We start from the raw sequence: 18,273 nt of genomic DNA on the forward strand, positions 1-18,273 counted from the left end.
TTGAACTTCAAGGGTACGGACGACCCTCTATTAATCAAATATGCTGTTGTGTTCACAGCATCAGCCCAGAATGTCTTTAGTAGTCCAGAATGAATCCTCATGCTTCTTGCTCGCTCATTCAATGTATATATGACAAAGCATGATGTATTTATAACTAAAGTCAATCTCCAACGTAATTCCATATCTTTGTAGGAAGGCATAGTCCCAAGAATGATTAGTATGGAGTAGATCTCAAAAGTCCTAGGAATTGGGCCACTAATCATGTTGTATGGCGCAAAGAACGTAAAGAAAAGAATTAAGGCATTGAAGTAAGGACAAAAATCTTAAACAAGTCATTTCAATGCCTTAACTAATATTGTTAGGATCGCACAGGAACACACACTTGATCGAGATAAACACAAAGAATATGAGGGAGAAAAATCAAGTAGAAATATTGGCTAAACGTTTATATTGATGACTTCAAGCATTTNGAAGTAAGGACAAAAATCTTAAACAAGTCATTTCAATGCCTTAACTAATATTGTTAGGATCGCACAGGAACACACACTTGATCGAGATAAACACAAAGAATATGAGGGAGAAAAATCAAGTAGAAATATTGGCTAAACGTTTATATTGATGACTTCAAGCATTTCTAGAGAGAATACAAAGAATGCAAAAAATATATGTTTAGAGCACTGTATATATATGGTTCAGTTTATTATACAGCTTTACCCGATAAAACAATCTATTCCATATAATTATCTACCCTATATTATTTTACCATATATCGCATCTACTCTATACATTCTTTATATGACAATTTACCACTTACCATATACAGTTTTATTTTATATATATATATATATATATATATATTCATTAATCTATAAATAAACAACTATCTCTATAACCCAAAAATAATTTTAGGGATTTGAAGGCCTTTGGAAAAACATGGGACCAAAATGTTGTAGTTCCAATTTTTAAGAAATTTTCTGAATTTTTAATTTTTTATCTCGAAGGAATTTCAAGGTGTTCAAGAACTGGAAAATTACCTAGCAAAGGATAAAAAAAATTTAGAAAAAGTTTAGAAAAATAAAAATAAAATATTTGAAAAATCGTATAATACCCTTGAACTTCGGGATAATTAAATACCATGGATCAAAAAATCTAATCTAAAGTAGTGACCGTGATGAGAAAATCCTTTGTATCTTCAATTTCAACTATTGGATCTTCACTAAATTTGAGTATGTTCATGAGTATCAAGACAGATAGCCCAGTTAGCATCCGAATAAGCCACTCGCGCACTAGGAACAATGGATGAACGAAAGGTAATGCCAAAGTAGAGTATTTCGCCAAAGTAGAGTATTCCCTTGACATAGCGAAGAATACGCTTGAAACCAAGAAAATGATCTACAGTAGGGGCATGCAAAAATTGACAGAATGGACAATATCAATTCGTGTAATTGTCAAGTATTGAAGGGCACCAACAAGATATCGGAGAGTAAGATCAAAGAAAGGAGATCCATCAACAATCAAGTGTTGAGAAACAACCATCGGGTGTGGACTGGTTTTCTATGGAGAAACTGAACACGAGTAAAAATATCTCGAGCATATTTTAATTGACTAACATATACATGGATGAACATTATTTGTCAATATATGGATTAAAACATGTTGGTAGTGCACATATGATCCACACAACATAAACATTGAAATCAATTTTGATTTTATTTAGCATTAAACAAAATTAAAGTCGAGCAAACTTACATCGAAACCTATAGAAAAAGCTTTGGTGAGTCTTTAATTTACTTACTCCAACTCTTCCCATAGTTATCTTTTCCATAAAGTTTTGTTCACCATGATTCGAACACAAGACCAAGATTTCTGGAAACCTCTTTAAAAGAAATATCAAGTGATTTTTCATACATTTATTTAACAAATGAACTTTTGCTTCTTTTACAATTATTTTGCTTTTGACAGTTTATGGGGACACTTTGTTTAAGATTTTGTTTTTTTAGAAAAGAATTTAAAATATTAATTTCACATATTTCATATTAGGCAAAAACTCACATTTTACTTTTATGAGTCTTATTTTAAAGGTCTCTCTTTTCTTATCTACACCTACTTTTCCTTTTATAAATTTATTTATATATTATAACTTTTTAACCCTATATTGAAGATCTACAAGTCCACATTCAGATGGGTAAATGACCTCTATCTCGATTAAGACTTTGATCTATTTATCTTTGTCGTCATCTATTGTTACGACCTGATTTTTACAAGTTGCAAGTGACTTGAAAATAAAAAAGACAAAGTAAAATAGGAAGTAAATTTTTTCATTTAAATAAACATAATTCATTTTGTATCCGGAGTTATTTAAGGAAGAAAAAAAAAGTTTTCAAATCGCGGCAAATCGCGATCCATCAGAGATCACGCCAAGGAAAACCACCACCAACCTGATGAAATATCATCACTAGCCCAAGAGAGTCCAGCGCAATAATTGTACGAGCCCAGTATATTTATTTTAGTAGAGATTTTAGGAAAGAGATCTAGATATCATAGAGAGATCTAAATATTTTAGGAAAAAGATTTAGATTTGTTAGGTTTAAATTGATTAGGCTGTGGTATAAATACCCCTCCACCCTATGTAGGTTAATGATCAGAGAAATCCAAAAACAATAAAAAGGAGTAGTATTCTATTGTATTCTCTTCTTGATTGGTCTTAATAAAGAGTGCTAGTGTTTCCCCACAGATAGTTGTGTTCAACAATTGGTATCAGAGCCATGCCCTAAACTTAACCATGTCAACAGAATCCTCAAATATCGAACAAAGTATTGTGAGCCTCGAAGTTGTAGTTAAAAGTGACTAAAGTGTTGAACAAAGGGTGTACTTTGTTCGAAGGCTCCAGAGAAAGGAGTCGAGGTGACTAAAGTGTTGAACAAATGATGTACTTTGTTTGAGGGCTCGAGAGAAAGGAGCCGAGCCTCGATTACGGGGTGGCTATTAGAGAGCTCCATAAGCCTCATGGGAGGCTTATAGTGTACTTTGTTCGAGGGGAGGATTGTTGAGGATGATTGGGAGTGAGTCCCATATTGGTTAATTTAGTGAAAGATCGTGGGTTTATAAGTGAGGAATACTATCTCCATTGGTATGAGACCTTCTAGGGAAGCCCAAAGCAAAGTCACGAGAGCTTATGCTCAAAGTGGACAATATCATACCATTGTGGAGAGTCGTGATTCCTAACACAACCTCCCCTATTAAATCCTTCGCTTCACCCCTTCAACACATAGAACAAAGATCCAAAAACGATCTTTTGAAGAAGAGGGTATTCAATACTTTTAGCTAAGAGTTGGGAGTATTCTTTTTGCTAAACCAAGTTTGTAAATGTATCATACATCGTGGGTTCATATAGGTTAAATTGGATGTTGAAGTACAGTCACAGACCAACTTTAAGAATATTTAGACGGTCGACCAACTTTAAGAATATTTAGAGACTCGGACCAAAGCAAAACAAGTAAGTGACTATTGTTGGTTGGTTGGAAGAATTGTGTGATGTATGATGACACATGCCTCGTGCATGTGTCATAACTAGGAATGTTATGTTATGCTATGTACGTTGTGTGTTACCTATGATGCTATGTTATGTATGTTATGTAGAGTCCTAATATGCGATGCTATGTATGTTATGAAATGCTATGTATATTTTTCTATGACATGTTATAGATATATACTATACTGATGACGATATATGATGAAAGTCATGGCTAGTATTATGCATACACGACTCATATGCATATTTTGATGAATTTATGTGTTTTATGTGCATCGAGATACTTACAGAAACTAGATTCATATGCATATTTTGCTATGCCATATTTTGATGAATTTTGATGAATTTATATTTTGATGAAAATGCTATGTCGAAATCTTGAGAATCGAGGACTCGAATGTCAACGATGAGGTAAGTAGTCATCTTAGATTATTCTTTAGAAATACATGTAGTAATTGCTTGAAATTCAATATGAATGGAGAAGAAATGACCCAAGGACCATGAGTTAGGCCCTAAACCAAACGTTTTGCTTAGGAATCAAGTAGCATTAAAATAATCTACAAAATGAACTTCGTTGTCTATGAAATTTTAATACTAGGCATAATATAATATGTTAAGGTGATATATGAAATTTGTGGTCATTGGATAAGGATAAATAGCCAAACTAAGTAACGAANGTTATGTTATGCTATGTACGTTGTGTGTTACCTATGATGCTATGTTATGTATGTTATGTAGAGTCCTAATATGCGATGCTATGTATGTTATGAAATGCTATGTATATTTTTCTATGACATGTTATAGATATATACTATACTGATGACGATATATGATGAAAGTCATGGCTAGTATTATGCATACACGACTCATATGCATATTTTGATGAATTTATGTGTTTTATGTGCATCGAGATACTTACAGAAACTAGATTCATATGCATATTTTGCTATGCCATATTTTGATGAATTTTGATGAATTTATATTTTGATGAAAATGCTATGTCGAAATCTTGAGAATCGAGGACTCGAATGTCAACGATGAGGTAAGTAGTCATCTTAGATTATTCTTTAGAAATACATGTAGTAATTGCTTGAAATTCAATATGAATGGAGAAGAAATGACCCAAGGACCATGAGTTAGGCCCTAAACCAAACGTTTTGCTTAGGAATCAAGTAGCATTAAAATAATCTACAAAATGAACTTCGTTGTCTATGAAATTTTAATACTAGGCATAATATAATATGTTAAGGTGATATATGAAATTTGTGGTCATTGGATAAGGATAAATAGCCAAACTAAGTAACGAAGCAAAATAACCATGATGACCCTATGGTAAACTACCTCCGGTTCATGACCCAAATGATCTCTAAATTAGTCTTTAAAGATTATGTAAAGTTTTAAAGTCATTGGAGAATGTTTATACTCTAAACCATGAACTAAAAGTTTTTAATGACTTAAATTCTCCTAGATATTTTTAAGATATTTCAATACTCGGACCCCCTCCAAAAGAAGGCCTATTTATAAAAACATAAAGGTTTACACCAAGTTTCATTGTGTTTGGAAGAGTTTAAGAACCTAAACCAAGAAATGTGGTAAAAGACTAAAATGCCTCTAATAAGGACCTTCAAAAGTTTTCAAGACTCNAGGACTCGAATGTCAACGATGAGGTAAGTAGTCATCTTAGATTATTCTTTAGAAATACATGTAGTAATTGCTTGAAATTCAATATGAATGGAGAAGAAATGACCCAAGGACCATGAGTTAGGCCCTAAACCAAACGTTTTGCTTAGGAATCAAGTAGCATTAAAATAATCTACAAAATGAACTTCGTTGTCTATGAAATTTTAATACTAGGCATAATATAATATGTTAAGGTGATATATGAAATTTGTGGTCATTGGATAAGGATAAATAGCCAAACTAAGTAACGAAGCAAAATAACCATGATGACCCTATGGTAAACTACCTCCGGTTCATGACCCAAATGATCTCTAAATTAGTCTTTAAAGATTATGTAAAGTTTTAAAGTCATTGGAGAATGTTTATACTCTAAACCATGAACTAAAAGTTTTTAATGACTTAAATTCTCCTAGATATTTTTAAGATATTTCAATACTCGGACCCCCTCCAAAAGAAGGCCTATTTATAAAAACATAAAGGTTTACACCAAGTTTCATTGTGTTTGGAAGAGTTTAAGAACCTAAACCAAGAAATGTGGTAAAAGACTAAAATGCCTCTAATAAGGACCTTCAAAAGTTTTCAAGACTCTAAGGATTTCTTAAGGTTATAAGAGACTTAACTACGATGACCTAGTGAAGGACTATACCAGATCTCACAAAGGTTATAGAACATGTTAAGGGTACAAGTTAAAGAATTATGGGAAAAGACTACGTTACCCCAAATGACCCTTAATCAAAATTCAAGATCCTTCTAAAATCTTTAAGAGATACGTTAAAACTTTATGATACTATGCATATTATTATGAAATGATCATGATATACACAAATGGACTAGAATGCTCCTATCAAATAACATCAAGAATTATGCACTCGATTGAATCCTTTTAAGACCGTAAAGGTTATTAAGTACCATGAAAGAGGTGTGTTATTAGTTTATGTTATTCTTGGGGTTCATCCTTGATTTTTAAGCAATCAAGATGCTACCTCAGGATGAGGTTTAAGATAACTGGTTTTTAAGTAATTAGAAGGCTACCTCACTCAAAAGTTAGTACTTGATTTTTAAGCAATCAGGTTGCTATTTCATGACAAAGACGGAAATTTTTTTTGCGAAGTAAAACAAATATAATTTAAAATATAATTTTTTGCGAAGCTTTAAGATAACCCATGTTTTAGCTCTCGATTCTTTCATCAAAGTTACTCAACATGTTCCTCTAAAGCTAAACGAATTCTCAATTTGAAGGAAAATGGACCATAGATATGATTTCGACACTTTCCCACAAATTCTACCCGAAACGATATAGTCTGTCAAGGTTTAGTATTTGAAATGTTGTGAAAATTTAATCCAGCAAGTTACTTTACAATAGTGTTAAGAATGAGAAATAAAAATAGAATTGGAATAGAAGGTGTGTGTTCTCAAAATAAAATATACTATAAATCAAATCATAAAGAAAGAATATTAAAATAAAATATCTAAGATATATTCCATAAAAAATATATTCTCCAAATACTATATCTCAACACTGCCCCTCAAGTTGGAGAGTGTATGTTATTCACATCCAACTTGTCTTTACGAGTGTAGGTCAATAACACCCAAGTTGTCTTTGAGAAGAGAGTGTAGGTCAATAACACTTTTTTCTTCTCAGTAGTGAAAATATAAAGTGCAGGTCAATAACACTCAACTTGTCTTTGAGAAGAGAGTGTAGGTCCATAACACTTTTTGTCTTCCCAGTAGTGAAAATATTCGTCAAGTTAACTCTAAACAAGTATTTACTATGATCTGGACACATTGGTTTGCTTTTTAGACTTTCAAGAAATTATTGAATTTCGAACAAAGATGCAAAACCAGAAAATAGACCCCTTTGCATTTTTAGACTTCTCAAGAAATTATTGCATTTCCTAAAAAGATGCAAAACTCATAAATAGACGGCCTTTGATTGGTTTGCATTTTTAGGCTTCTCAATAAATTATTGAATTTCTTAAAAAGATGCAAAACTCAGAAATAGATGGCCTTTGATTTATCTCAAAACTTAAAGAGTTGCTTTCTTAATTTATGCATAAATGATTTACTACAGGATTAGAAATTTGTTCCATATCCTGTTGATTAGAGTGATGAGTATAATAAGGATCTGTTAAATAAACATCCGAAGTTTTGAAGTTGGATAATAACACCAACATCGGTGCTCTAGATCACTTAAGAGGTTGTGAAAGAAAATATGAACATCTTGAATATGAAGATACGAACAAAAAGAAAATACGAACATCTTAAATATGTCACCTTTGAGCTTGGTGAGAAATTCAAAGATGCTGATAACGTATTCTTGATATTGGATAATCAGCGGCTGTAAAGGTTTCACTGATTGAGTTAGGGTTTGGCTTTGGCTCGGATACCAAACCCTAACTCAAGAGAAAATTTTGATATTTAAGAATACCAACATCAGTGCTCTGATACCATGTTAAGAAATAGAAATAGAAATAGAAATAGAAATAGAAATAGAAATAGAAATAGAAATAGAAATAAAAATAGAATTGGAATGGAAGGGGTGTATTCTCACATAAAATATACTATAAATCAAATCACAAAGGAAAGAATATTAAAATATAATATCTAAAATATATTCCATAAATAATATATTCTCTAAATATTATATCTCAACGAATAGTTTCAAAGTTACAACAACACATACACATAAATGAAGAGAAATTGCATAGTCTAAATTAATAATTTCTAAATCTTATGTACATAGAATATCTCTTGCCTTACAAGTTGGTCAATTGTAATCTTGTTAAATATGAGTTCAACCTGATAGGGCCTCTGAATATTGAATTCTCGAGTCAAATGTTGCATTGTAGGCCGGGCTTTTGGATCTGGGTGGAGACATGCAAAGACCAATGTTAATGTGAGAAGTATACTTTGTGCCACTCCAATTTGGTGTAAAGGAGATTTGAGTCGTGGGTCTAACAAATGATTGATGAAAATATGCGGAGTAGATTTAGACCACAAATAAGTCAATAATTCTCCAGGATGCTTTCCCATTATTACTTCCAATGCCACCACTCCAAAACTGTAGACGTCACATTTTTCTGTTATAACCATGGTGTATGCTAATTCTGAATTAGAAAAGAAAAAGAATTAAAAATAATATTTTAAGATAATAAATTAAGAATTCATTGATCATTACTATAATATGTGCTCACCTGGAGCTATATATCCACAAGTGCCGCCAATAGTGGTATGATAAGATGACTCAAGATCAAGTAATCTCGAGATACCAAAATCAGATAAAAAAGCATTTAAATTTGAGTCCAAAAGTATATTACTGGTTGTGACGTCCCGATGAATGATTGGAGTAATGCAATCATGATGTATGTATGACAAAGCATGTGAAACTCCTCGAATGACGTTCAGTCTTTTCTTCCAATCCAATTCCTCTGCTTCTTTGTCGTTACTCAACACCCAAAATAGGCTTCCCCTCTCCATGTATTCATAAATGAGAAACATGCAACGTTTATGGAGGCAATATCCATGGAGTCTAATGACGTTCTTGTGCCTTATCTCTTTGAGCATATCAACTTCATTTTGGAAACTTTTGAAAAGAGTTGTCTCTTGGGCTTCACGGGTATGAAGTTTCTTTAGAGCTACGACCTTACCGTTTGGAAGCCTTGCTCTATAAACACTTCCATACCCACCAGTGCCAATGCAATATTTAATATCGAAGTCTTCTGTTGCCTCTATAATATCGTCATACGCAATCTTGCCATCATAATCCCATATGCAGAACACATTTCCATGCTTATTTGACTTTGTCTCATGGGTGACCTTGTTCTTTGTTCGAGAACGAACAAGAGTGAAGCAAGAAAAACAGAGAAGGAACAAGAAAATTGAGGGAAGCAGAATGATTAGCGTTTTGAATATTCCATGATTTTGTGAATCACAAGGGTGAAGCGGGAGAATACTACCACAAAGGTTTTGATTACCCAAAACAGCACTTACATCAAAACGATGCAGAATTTGGTCAGAAACCTTGCCTTCAAGCTTGTTGTACGATAAATTGATATTCTTAAATAAAACTAAGAAATCTGGAATTTTGCCTATGAGACTATTGTAGCTAAAGTTGATGCTTGTAGGTCTAATATGATCAAGTGACAAATGGGTAAATTCACCATCAAGGAAGTTATGACTAAAGTCAATATCCAATGTAATTCCATAATTTTGTACGATGAAATTCTCGGTGCTATAATGATTAATATGGAGTAGATCCACAAAAGTCCGAGGAATTGGGCCACTAAGCATGTTGTAACTAACGTTAAAACGAACCAAATTCTCTAAATGTCCTAGTTGTGTGGGGATGGACCCATTGAATCTATTTGATGATAGATCTATGCTGGTTAAACTTTTAAGATGGGCAACAAAGAAAAAGATTTGGCCAGTGAATGCATTGTTTTGTAGTTCAAGAATTTTCAAACCTTTTAAATTTTGGATTTGTGGAAAAATTGAATCATTAAAGTAGTTGTACGAAAGATCTAACCAAGTCAACTGAGTTAAATACGAAAAGGTGGAAGGAATTGGGCCATTAAGCTTGTTACAACTTATCGAGAGATGAGATAGATTACTTAAATTTCCAACCGTGGGTGAAATTGTTCCAATGATCATGTTATTGTATAAATACAACTTCGTCAAGCTCTTCATATTCTCTACTTCAGGTGGAATAAATCCACCTATTTGATTGTAGGAAAGATCTAGAATGTTTAAAGTAGTCAAATGACCTATGGTTGAAGGGATTGTACCTGTGAACATGTTGTTACTAAGATCAAGGTAAAATAAATTTGTCAAATTTCCTAATTCCAAAGAAAGCTTACCCGTAAGATTATTAAAAGATAAATATAAAGAGGTGAGTTTGGAGAGATGAGATATTTCAAGAGGAATGCGCCCTTGGAGACCAGAATGAGAGAGATCAAGAAAGCTTAAGTTAGGTAAAGATGAGAAATTAAAGTTTTTGTAGAGTAGACCCTTTGGGCAATGACATACTTACATGAATTTGTATAATACTTCCAAAACCATCACAAATTATGTCGTTCCATGTACAACGAAGTGAGATATTTTGATTGACCCACCAACCAGTTTTGAGAAGAGCATCGGCTTCTTGTTGAAGTGAGAACAATGTCGATGCATTTGAATATATAAAAATTGAATCAAACAAGAAGTTGGAGAAAAGACACGAGGAAAAGAATAGAAAGCAAAGGGAAGTGAAGTTAGGCATATTGTTTTAGTGGTTTGGGATTGGGTGAAGAACACAGAGAAACCAAGTGAGAAAGAGAGAGGAAAAGATTGAGTATTGCTTTAGTGGAGATGCCCTTTTAAACCTCAAAATCAAATCATTATTTTCTATTTTCTTTTTAGTGTTCTTTGCTTTTATCAGTTACCGTTTGTTTTANACATTTTTTTTTTTTTTTTTTTTTTTTTTTTTTAATCTGAGTTAATATTTCTTTTCATATCGAATTATATTCTTAATTTTATATTTGTGAACGCGATATTTGGGTCAAATTTTATTTCAAATATTGAATGATTTGGAAATCTTTACCCTTCTTTTCAAATGTGAATGATTCATTTCTTTTCAAATGTAAATGAAACATCCCAATGTGAATGAAAGAAAAGAATGTAAGTAAGACAAATATGAAAATTCTTATGAAAATTCTTATGAAAATTCTTATGAAAATCCTTCGTATCTTCAATTTCAACTATTGGATCTTCACTAAATTTGAGTATGTTCACGAGTATCGAGACAGATAACTCAGTCAGCATCCGAATAAGTCACTCGCGCACTAGAAAAAATGGATAAACGAAAGTTAAGTCCAAAGTGGAGTATTCCCTTGACATAGCTAAACATACACTTGACAGCAACAAAGTGATGTGCAGTAGGGGCATGCAAAAATTGACAGAATGAGCAATATCGATATGCATAATGGTCAAACACTGAAGGGCACCAACAAGAGATTGATAGAGAGTAGGAGGAGAGAAATGAGAACCATCAACAATCAGGTGTTGAGAAACAACCATCGGGTGTGGACTGGTTTTCTATAGAGCAACTGAACCTGAGAAAAAATATCTTGAGCATATTTTAATTGACTAACTTACTCTAACTCCTCCCATAGTTATCTTTTGTAAATTCATTCATATTTTATGACTTTTAATTCTATAATGAAGATCTACAAGTCCACAATGAGATGGGCTAAATGAACTCTATCTTGATCATGACTTTAATCTATTTATCTTTGTCGTCATCCATTATCACGACCTGATTTTTATAAGTTGCGACTGGCTTGAAAACAGAAAAAACAAAATAAAATATGAAGTAAAATTTTCACTTAAATAAACATAATTCATTTTGTACCTGGAGTTATTTAAGGAAGAAAAAAAGAAAAAAAAAGTTATCAAATCTCGCCGGATCGCGATCCATCGGAGATCACGCCAAGGAAAACCACCCACAACCTCCCCTATTAAATCCCTCGCTTCACCCCTTCAACACATAGAACACACTTGTAGAGAGAGAATGAGAAACAGAGAGTGATCGAGATAGAGGAACCAAAGAGTCTAAACATTGAGATTTGTATTCTCGAAACTCATGTTGGTGTGTTACAATGAGGGCAGTATAGGACAATCACATGATGTGGAAATCGAGATGGAAGACCTTGTTCTCTTACTCTTACCAAAATCTATCTTCAGGAGAAGGGGGTATTCAATACTTTTAGCTAAGAGTTGGGAGTATTCTTTTCGCTAAACCAAGTTTGTAAATATATCATATTATTGTGTCATAGGTTCATATAGGTTAAATTGGATGTTGAAGTACAATCACAAACCAACTTTAAGAATATTTAGGGACTCTGACCAAGGCTAAACAAGTAAGTGACTCTATTGTTAGTTGGTTGGAAGAATGGTGTTATGTATGACTCGTGCATGTGTCATAACTAGGAATGTTATGTTATGCTATGTATGTTATGTGTTGACCAATGATGCTATGCTATGTATGTTATACGAATGATGTTGTATGATGAAAGCCATGGCTTGTATTATGCATACATGACTCATATGCGTATTTTTACATGAATGAAAGAAAGAACAAACTATTTATTTTTATTTTTATTATATGCTATTAAAGCCATAGAGATCTCATGAATTTATGTGTTTCAGGTGCATCGAGATACTTCCTAAAACTAGACTCAGATGGAACTAGCAAAGCAAATTTGAAGTCATTTGGATGTTGAAAGCTTGAGAAGCGAGGACTACTCGAATGTCAATGATGAGGTAAGTATCCATATTCGTAGGAATTGTTTGGAATTCAATAATGAACCTCAAGTTAAGTATGATTTAAAGGAATATAGAAGAAATGACCCAAGGACCATGAGTTAGGTCCTAAACCAAACGTTTTGCTTAGGAATAAAATAATGTTAAAATAATCTATTAAATGAACTCCGTTGTCCATGAAATTTTAATACTAAGCAAAATATGACACGTTAAGATGATATATGAAATTTGGTGGTCATTGTTTGAGGATAAATAGCTAAACTAAGCAACGATGCAAAATAACCATAATGACCCTACAGTAAACTACCTCCGGTTCATGATCCAAATGATCTCCAAATGTGATGAAATTTTATAAGAGATCTTATTTTATAGTCTTTAAACATGGGGTAAAGTTTTAAAGTCATTGGAGTAGTTTTAGATTCAAAACTAAGAATTAAAAGTTTAAATGACTAAAATGCCCCTAAAGATCTCGAAGATATTTCAAGACTTAAACACCATCCAAATAACTTGATGATTTAATGAAGGCCTATTTATAAAAACATAAAGGTTTACCCAAGGTTTCATCATGTTTGGAAGAGTTTAAGAAGTTAAACCAAGAAAATATGGTAAAGGACCAAAAAGCCCCTATAAGGACCTTATGAAGTTTTCAAGACCATAAAGATTTCTTAAGGTTATAAGAGACTTAATTATGACCGTTAAAGGACTACATCAGATCACAAAAAGTTATAGAACATATTAGGGGTATAAGTCAAGAATTATGGAAAGGACAATGTTACCCTTAATGACCCCTAATCAAGATTCAACATCCTTCTAGAATCTTTAAGAGATACCGTATGACCTTATGATTCTATGCATCTTATTAAAAAATGTTCATGATATACGAAAAAGGACTAGAATGCTCCTATCAAATAACCTATAAAATTATGTACTCGAATGAATCCTTTTAAGACCTTGAAAGCTATGAAGTACCATATGAGAGGTGTGTTATAAATTTATGTTATGCTTGGGGTTACCCCTTGATTTTTAAGCAATCAGGTTGTTGCCCTAAATTAAGATACCGTCTTAAGTTCATTCTTGATTTTTAAAGCAATCAAGATGCTACCTCAAGATAAGGTTTAAGAGAACCCATGGTTTTGAAGTAATTAGAAGGCTACCCTTACTCAAGAAGAACTCAAAGATTTATACTTGATTTTTAATCAATTAGGTTGCTATTTCATGACAAGCTCTAGGTTTATAAGTACCGGGTGACTAGATGACTCTAAAAAGACTGGAAAAAAAATTTCGAAGTAAAAAAAAAGTAACAACCAGGAAAAATAAAATAAAATAGCAGTAGTAATAATAATTATAATAAAATAATAAATAAATAACTAATAAAAATAAAAAAAACATTTGGTAACGGATCCCTCCTCCTTCCTTCAATCTCTCACCACTCACTCTCTACAAATAAATCTGTCAACAAATTAGGAATTCCTGTTGGAAACAACTGCAGATTTATCATATCAGAATTTCTTCCTTCCTACGAAAACAAATAAAAAAAATAAAATAAAAAATAAAAGGTTTACCAGATTTAGTTAGAGGAGATATGTCATTTGAAGAGGTGAGTAGTAGCATGTTAAATCTTCCTTTTATTTTATTAAGTAATATTAATTTAGTTACAATTATTTAATTTTGAATTAGAAATTAAATGAAAAGAATTTTGTATGAGTTTTAGGAAACCACAACCAATTATATTATATTTTAGATGTCTGAATCTTTGCAATGATTATAATTTTATATGAATCATAAAAAAAGAATATAACCAAATGAATTAGGTTAAATTAAAAGCTAAGAATATAATTGTTAACTAAATTAGAAGGAAGACAAAGGAAATAAGAAAAAGAAAATAAAATAGGATGGAAATCGTTAACCGAAAAGAAAGAAAGAAAAAAAAAAAGAAATAAAAATGAAGAGGGAAAATTTGAAAATAAGAATAGATTAATAAAATTGGCAATAATATCTCTGGCTTAAAATACACTTAGGAAGAGAGGAGATTGAGGAAAGATTTATTGAACATAATTTAAAAAATAAAATCAGAAATATCATAGGTAAGGACCTCCATTAAATTTAGTGGAAATATCATAATTTAAATATAAATTAGAGAAATAGTTTTATATATTCAAACTTGAAACTGATGTCATGGGCTCACATAGATTGACTTGGATTTCAATGAACTTTCACTAAGGATAACAACGGAACATCAGCCTAAGCTAATCAGGTAGGTGACTTTACTATCGGCATGGTTATATTTGATGTTGACACGTGCCCTGTGGTTCTGCACGTGTCATATATATTGATATGTGTGAATTTTCTGTGGATCGATATGCTTCCTATATGTTATGAATATGTTATAATATGTGGATTGTATGATAATAATTACGGTACGATGCGTTCAAGGATATGTTTGAGATATGATACAAGAAGGATGCACAAAACGAAATGTAACGATAGAAGTACAATATGTTCATGAAACGTTAAGGTTAGGTTACATACCGGAGTGATATAGATAAGAGAGATTGATGGAAGAATACGGTTAGGTTACGAGTAGAAAGGGATAAGTTTGTGATAAATTGATAAAACAAGAGCGTTAGGTTAAGTTCTTGTGATGATATGACTAAGGTACGTTCACATAATGATATGTCTGTGATAGGTATAAGAACGTTAAGGCTATGATAAGTTAGAGAACGATATGACTACGAAGTGTTACATTATGACTTGTTTATGATATGATACATTGTGATGCAATATGTTATGGTATGATGTGTATATGATGAAATGTTATGTTAAAAGCATAGAACGTTATGTTAGGTCTTTTAGATTGTGTGTATACAACATGATATGAATGACATGAAATTACGATAAATGGCATAAAATATAACCCCGTTAGAATTATGTATGATTTGAGAACTGAAGAATGAGAAACGATATGATATGAATGATGAACGATATCTGAAAAGATATGAAAAATGATATGATATGTACATAATGCTAGCGGGGTTGTATTAAAGGATAATGGGAATGGAAAAGTTTTGAGACCTCATGCATTATGTGTGCTCATGCATTTGGGGGATACCTCTATCCCATCACGAGGGTACGGACGCGTACATCCAATGGAAGGACAACGATCGTTATGCTTTGCACAGCGCTGCCGTGACGGTTACTAGTTCTAGTGGGTGTCCAGCCTAAGGGGCTCCCAGAGTATGCCCACCGAATAAGGAAAGTGGCCCAGCGGTGTGCGAACTAGCTGGTGAGCCCATACTCGCACGTATGGGCTTTGTGTAGAGTATATGGTACACGTCCAAAATTTTTCGTTACGACAGCACCGTAGGGAAAACAGAATGAAAGATAGGTCCCATCATCTCATTGCATGTGATGGTTGCATTTAACCCCAATAATAGGGTCAGTTACTGAGTATTTCTTTAAATACTCAAGCCATGTGCTACTACATGTTTCAGGTTAAGACAAGAAATTCCTGTACGGCTGACAACGGCATCGCAACTCGAGACTATGGCACATGCATAGGATAGTGGTATTTATTTTCTTAGACTTAGACTAGAATAGGATGTTTTAAACTTAAACGCTTATTTATTTTATTTTGGGTTTTTTGTTGTGTCGTTTTAAAGATGTTTTCGAAACATGTAAGTCTATGGCTGTGTTTTAAGATAAACGTTATGTTTTATGAAATTTAAATAAAGACTTCTGCATTTAATGTTTATGGTACGTGTACAGTAGCGACCTTAAATTAAGTAGAAAATTTCGGGTCGTTACAAAAAATATAATCCATGGTTTAGCTCTCAATTTCTTCATCAAAGTTACTCAACTTGATCCTTTAAAGCTAAAGGAATTCTCAATTTGAAGGAAAATAGACGATAGATAGGAATTCGCATTTACCCCCAAATTCTACCGGAAATGGTAGAGTTTGTTGAGGTCTAGTATTCAAAATGTTGTAGCATTTTAATCAAGAAAATTCCTTTATATTTTGAAATAGAATTGAGGTATCCTTGTGTTGAGATTCATACAATAGCTTCAAAGTCACTGCAACACAAACACATAAATGAAAAGAAAATGCATAAATCTCATGTACATAGTATATCTTTTGCCATATAAGTTGTTCAATTACAATCTCGTTAAATACAAGTTCATCTTTTTAAATATTGAATTCTAAAGTCAAAATGTTACCTTATAAGTTGGGCTTTTGGATTTGGGGAGAGACATGCAAATGACTAAAGTCAATCTCCAACATCATTATAATTATGTATTAACCCATAGTGGGCAAAAGGATTAGTATGGAGTAGATCCACAAAAGGAACCTCACCACTAGAGATAAAGAAGCATCGAGTTAGGTAAAGATGAGAAATTCAAGTTTTATAGAGTAGAACCTTTGGGCAATGACCTTCATACCTCAATCTTTATAATACTCGGTGAAGCATTACATGTTATTTCATTTCATTTACAACAATATGAGATATTTTAATTAATCCACCAACTAATTTTGAAAAGAGTATCGACTTCTTATTAAAGTGGGAATATTATCAACGCATTTGAATACTAAATGATGTCCATAAGGTCCCCATACTCTTCATCGTGGCATAATAAATGATGCAAGACAAACCTCCATTCTTTCACGACATGTTGAATCCGGTAATTATACGTTCATAATTCTTATACATTATTTCATATATAATATAGCTTCCATGACATGACATAGAGAGATTGTGCATCATAGATTTCCTTATTTCATAACATATTATGGCATATCATAGCAAATCATGACGTATCATAGCATTTCATTTATACCACAATATATTTTGGTGTATCATATAGCGTAGCGTGATATAACATAACATCACATATAAAAGTACATGTGTAACTACCCGCTTTTTTATTTATGAAAAAAATCATTTAATTGTATTATGATATTAAACGCAACACTTCCAAATTTTCAATTAAATAAAAACTCGAACTTTTTGACTTGGACTATTTACGTATATTTTTATTAAAGCTGGTTGTCTTTCACTATAATGTTTCTTTCTTTGACAGCAAACCTTCCCCACTTGACACAGTAAACACATATTTATTTTCTATTTTTTTTTTAAATAATTATTATTTTTATATTTAAAAATTTAAACAATGTCTCAATTTACAGGAAANTTTTTTTTTTTTTTTTTTTTTTTTTTTTTTTTTTTTTTTTTTTTTTTTTTTTTTTTAATTAGTGTCGTGTAAAATAAAGTTTAATAAATAGGAAAGAAAAATGTAAAAGGAATAAACTTTTTATATGTTTGTTTTTAAAAATAAAAACCATCAATAATTTCAAAATTACCATAAAATATACCTTAATTAATTTAAAATTATTTTTTATGAGGTAAAAATTGAATATAATATATAAAATCAAAACATTGTTAGTTTGAACATCCCATAAAATTAACTTAGGCTAGCCGTATTTACAAAACAAATACATGAATATACATGAATATATATCTAACGGTTCAAAATTATTAAGAACGGTAATGATCTAATAGAAAAGTTTCTTAAGATAATAGGATGTAATGCTCTCAACCTTCTTAGAATACTCATTACTTCAAAATTTCTACCAAAACACCCAAAATTAACTCCGTCCAATGTAATTATTCATTTATTTATTTTATTTTAAAGTAAGGAAGGATAATCTAACCTAATAAAATAACTATAAGGAAACTCTAAGGTAGACTGATCCAATTAAATTGAAC

General features: G+C 32.0%; 1 protein-coding gene across 1 annotated transcript; it reads right to left on the reverse strand.

Moving 5' to 3' along the window:
• Positions 1 to 1,149: 1,149 nt before the first annotated feature.
• LOC111778734 (MDIS1-interacting receptor like kinase 2-like) lies at positions 1,150 to 9,502 on the reverse strand. Its single transcript, XM_023658707.1, has 3 exons — positions 8,407 to 9,502; positions 8,252 to 8,319; positions 1,150 to 1,392 (listed from the first exon to the last, which is right to left on the reverse strand). Exons 1-3 carry the CDS (start codon positions 9,500 to 9,502, stop codon positions 1,150 to 1,152), a joined length of 1,407 nt encoding a protein of 468 aa, XP_023514475.1.
• Positions 9,503 to 18,273: the final 8,771 nt, after the last annotated feature.

This window comes from Cucurbita pepo, chromosome LG17 (assembly GCF_002806865.2).
Source record: "Cucurbita pepo subsp. pepo cultivar mu-cu-16 chromosome LG17, ASM280686v2, whole genome shotgun sequence".
NCBI lineage: Eukaryota > Viridiplantae > Streptophyta > Magnoliopsida > Cucurbitales > Cucurbitaceae > Cucurbita > Cucurbita pepo.